The sequence below is a fragment of the Chenopodium quinoa genome, unplaced genomic scaffold (assembly GCF_001683475.1).
Source record: "Chenopodium quinoa cultivar QQ74 unplaced genomic scaffold, ASM168347v1, whole genome shotgun sequence".
Lineage (NCBI taxonomy): Eukaryota > Viridiplantae > Streptophyta > Magnoliopsida > Caryophyllales > Amaranthaceae > Chenopodium > Chenopodium quinoa.
Window position 1 is genome coordinate 519,721 of NW_018744268.1, and position 4,257 is coordinate 523,977.

Below are 4,257 nucleotides of genomic sequence, written 5' to 3' on the forward strand. Positions count from 1 at the left end.
TTCCATAGAGCAAGTTAATGCCTTTTAAACCTATAGGCAAAATAACCCATACTCTAACTCTTATAATCCTGGTCTCCGGAACCATCCATATCTTTCTTACCGGAGTACCAATGTACAAAACCCTCCACCTTCACAAGAAACACAACATCAACCTCCACCACAGCAGAAATATTACCATCCTAATTCTTGCCAGAAAAACCAAGCACAACCCTCCTCATCTTCTAACCCTACTATGACAGAAATTAGAGCAATGCTTACAAACATGAAAAATCATATGGAGAGTAGGAATGCACAAATTGATTCAATTATAGCTCACAATACAATCATGGATAATCAAATTGCGCAGATTTCATCTACTTTACAAACCGTCAGCAGGGAGCTCTACCATCGCAACCAATCCATCGCACAGGTCATGCCAATACAATCACTCTAAGGAGTGGTTAACATTATGATGGACCTCCTATGCCAAAGGAAGATTGACCTGTTCCTGATCCTGATTCCTCTATTCCAAACGCTAATCATGTTAACCTTGAAGGGCTAGAAAAAGATACTAACCTTTCTATTGTTTCTTTGCAGGGTAAATCTCATGATAAAGGAGGAGATGTGCAAAGCCCATTTATCAAACTACCATTCCCCAATAAACAATTAAAGAGTAAGTTTGATAAACAATTCAGTAAGTTTTTAGAGGTTGTGAAAAACTTGCAGGTAACAGTTCCTTTAATTGATTTAATCACTCAGGTTCCCGCCTATGCTAAGTTTATGAAAGATATTTTGACTAGGAAAAGGGCCTTTGATGAGGTGGAAACTGTAGCTTTTACAGAGGAATGTAGTGCTTTATTTGCAGAATAAATCCCCTCCCATGTTAAAGGATCCTGGTAGTTTTTTTTTATCCCTTGTCATATAGGAAATGTCTTCATTGATAAAGCTTTGTGTGATTTGGGTGCCACTGTCATGCCATCATCTTTTTGTGCTAAGCTTAATATGGGTGTTTTAAAAGTTACTAATATAACATTGCAAATGGCAGATCGTTCTGTTAAGTACCTTTTAGGTATTTTAGAGGATGTCCCTGTTAGAGTTGGTAAATTTTTTATCCCTATTGATTTTGTTGTTTTAAACATGGCTTAGGATACACAAATCCCCATTATATTAGGTAGTCCTTTTCTCTATACTGCAGGATCCATTATTGATATCAAAAATGGTAAACTAACCCTTTCTATTGATGATGATAATGTTACTTTTAATTTAGGGAAAGTTTTGAAAGGACCTATGCTAGAGGAAAATTGTTGTTTAATTGTTGTGATTGATATAATGGATGATATTTGTGATGATAGCTTACCACAGCTTCTTGCAAGGGATCCGTTAGAGGAAAATCTTTGTGGAGATTTATCTGCATATAATGCAAGTGTATGGGGTAATAAAGTAAATGCCATTGAAAAAGCTCTTTCCCTAGAAGAGTTAAACCCTAAAAAGACCATGAAGGTAGTAAATTTAGTTCATGAATCAAAACTTGCAGAGGTTAAGAAACCTGAACTAAAATCTCTCCCTTCTCATTTAAAGTATATTTTTCTTGATGAGCAGGAACTATACCCCGTGATCATCAGTACTGCTCTTGATGATCTACAAACTTTCCAACTTCTAGAGGTTCTTCAAACCCATAAAAGAGCAATTGGGTACAATATTGATGATCTTAAGGGTATTAGCCCTGATTTTTGTATGCACAGGATACATTTAGAGGATAACTATAAGCCCTGCATTCAACCCCAAAGAAGGTTGAATCCGAATATGCAAGAAGTAGTCAAGAAAAAGGTTATGAAATTACTTGATGTATGTATTATCTATCGTATTTCTGACTCTAAATGGGTAAGTCCTGTACAGGTAGTTCCTAAAAAGGGTGGGATGCCTGTGATTAAAAACGAGAAAAATGAGTTGATTCCCACTAGAACTGTTACAGGGTGGCGTATGTGCATTGATTATCGTAGATTAAATATCGCCACTAAAAAGGATCACTTCCCCCTTCCCTTTATAGATCAAATGCTTGAAAGGTTAGCTAATCATAAGTTCTTTTGTTATTTGGATGAGTATTCAAAATTTTTCCAAATTCCAATTCACCCTGCAGATCAGGAAAAGACTACATTTACATGTCCTTATGGTACTTTTGCATATCGTAGGATGCCCTTTGGTTTATGTAATGCCCCATCTACCTTTCAATGTTGCATGATGACCATTTTTTTCTGATTTCATAGAGTATATTATGGAAGTCTTTATGGATGATTTTAGTGTGTATGGTTCTTCATTTGATGCATATTTAGTAAATATCGCTAAAATTTTGAAACGATGTGAAGAATGCAATTTGATTCTATATTGGGAGAGATGTCACTTTATGGTGACAGAGGGAGTAGTTCTGGATTATATTGTAACTGATAAAGGTATACAAGTAGACAAAGGTAAGATTTCAGTGATTAAGAAATTACCTCCTCTAGTTAATGTTAAGGGAGTTAGAAGTTTCTTAGGTTATGCGGGGTTTTATCGTCGCTTTATCAAAGATTTTTCTAAAATTGCTAAACCACTAACTCAGCTTTTACTCAAGGATGCCCCTTTTATTTTTACTGACGAGTGTCTTGAGGCTTTTAACAAGATAAAGCAGGCTTTGATATCGGCACCCATCATATATGATTAGAAAAAAAGCATTAGGCAGCGGTTCAAACCCGGTCTAAGGCACCGGTTTGAACCGCTGCTTATTTGAGGGGTGCCAAAAACCTACTATTTGGCACCGGTTCAAAACCGGTGCCATAGGGTTTAATAGGCACCGGTTAACCGGTGCCATAGGGTAGAATAGGCACCTGTTAACCGGTGCCTAATACTGCTCTCCCGCCATATTTTTTTTGGGTGGTGGATAGTTTAGGCACCGGTTCCTGCCTAACCAGTGCCTTTTGTATAATTTTTTTTTTGGTTTTTTTTTTCCATCGTGCAATAATATTTTAAAAAAAAACCTGCAATAATAATAACCTGTAATTCCAGCAATTATATTAAATATAATAATTAATAATTTTTTTATTATAATAACTAATAATAATATTATTAATTATTATATAAAAAAATAATATTAGATACAAGAATTCAATTATATATATACATAGATATAAATATTCCCAAACGCAATACAAAAAAAAAAAAGTTGCTTACATATACAAATAATAGTAAGTACACATATATAATGAATAATAAGTTATATATAGTTCAAAAGTTAACATAAATAATTTACAATTACAATGCATGCCATTTACATGTTGAAGGTGATGAAAGACGCCAACATGTCACGAACTTCATTAAGCTCCTTGATTGTCAACGGACCATCCTTTTGGACCTTGCAAAACTTGAAATACAAAAACATTATTTTTAAAATAATTAATTAGGCAAAAAATATGTATTTTATCAAATATTACCTATACGACTTCTATATAGCCCATTTACTACATTACTTATCAAATGAACTATTTCTTTCTCATAACATGTCAATATTGGATAGTTGTATGTGTGTAAGCCCTAAAATTGTATAGGAGAGCATTTTGTTAAGGTTTATGACGGTTTTTTTACCCAAAATGGCCCGAATATGGCCTATATGACCTTACTTTGCCCATTTCCTACATTTCTTATTAAATGAACTTTATTTATCTCATAACATGTCAATAATGTCTAGTTATAGGTGTATAAGGAAAGAAATCACATCAAAAGAGCATATTAACACAAAGTGGCCCTAATATGGCCCATATGACTTCTATTCAGCCCTTTTTCTACCTTTCTTATGAAAATAGGTTGTTAGAATGAATAAATGTTAGTTCATACACAAAACAAAGGAGTTGGGTTAAGTAGAAGCTATTTATGCCAGTTTCACCTACTTATGGTCCTATAACCTTGTATATGCATGATAATGAGTACACTTAAGCAATTTCAAACTACAAATATATCATTTTTGCCTACTTATGCTCCTATACACATGATAACTAAACTATATTTGCAATGAAACCATTACTAACTTTTAATCAAACTACCTCATTCTGAAATTCCTTCGTTGTGGTCTGATCGCATATAACCTGCTTTGTTGTCTATGTCATTTAGTACTCTAGGTCTAGGAACAGTGAAAGGTGCTGAATAATCAAACGCATCATATTCTTCCTCATCCTCAACATCTCCAATGCCTAGGATTCTTCTTTTTCCAGCTAGCACTATAGACCATTTTGAATCCATTGGGTCAGTTAC

The 4,257-nt window shown here is 34.3% G+C and overlaps 1 protein-coding gene across 1 annotated transcript; it reads left to right on the plus strand.

Annotated features, from left to right (window-relative positions):
* Positions 1–1,264: 1,264 nt before the first annotated feature.
* On the plus strand, positions 1,265–2,262 carry LOC110694914. Its single transcript, XM_021872118.1, has 2 exons — positions 1,265–1,479; positions 1,579–2,262. The coding sequence occupies exons 1-2, from the start codon at positions 1,267–1,269 to the stop codon at positions 2,233–2,235; spliced, it is 870 nt and encodes a 289-aa protein (XP_021727810.1). The 5' UTR covers positions 1,265–1,266; the 3' UTR covers positions 2,236–2,262.
* Positions 2,263–4,257: the final 1,995 nt, after the last annotated feature.

Coding starts and splice junctions, on each gene's coding strand:
- LOC110694914 (XM_021872118.1), top strand. CDS start 1,267: ATGCTAGAGGAAAATTGTTGTTTAATTGTTGTGATTGATATAATGGAT. Junction 1,480..1,578: donor ACCCTAAAAAGACCATGAAG/GTAGTAAATTTA, acceptor CTTGATGAGCAG/GAACTATACCCCGTGATCAT.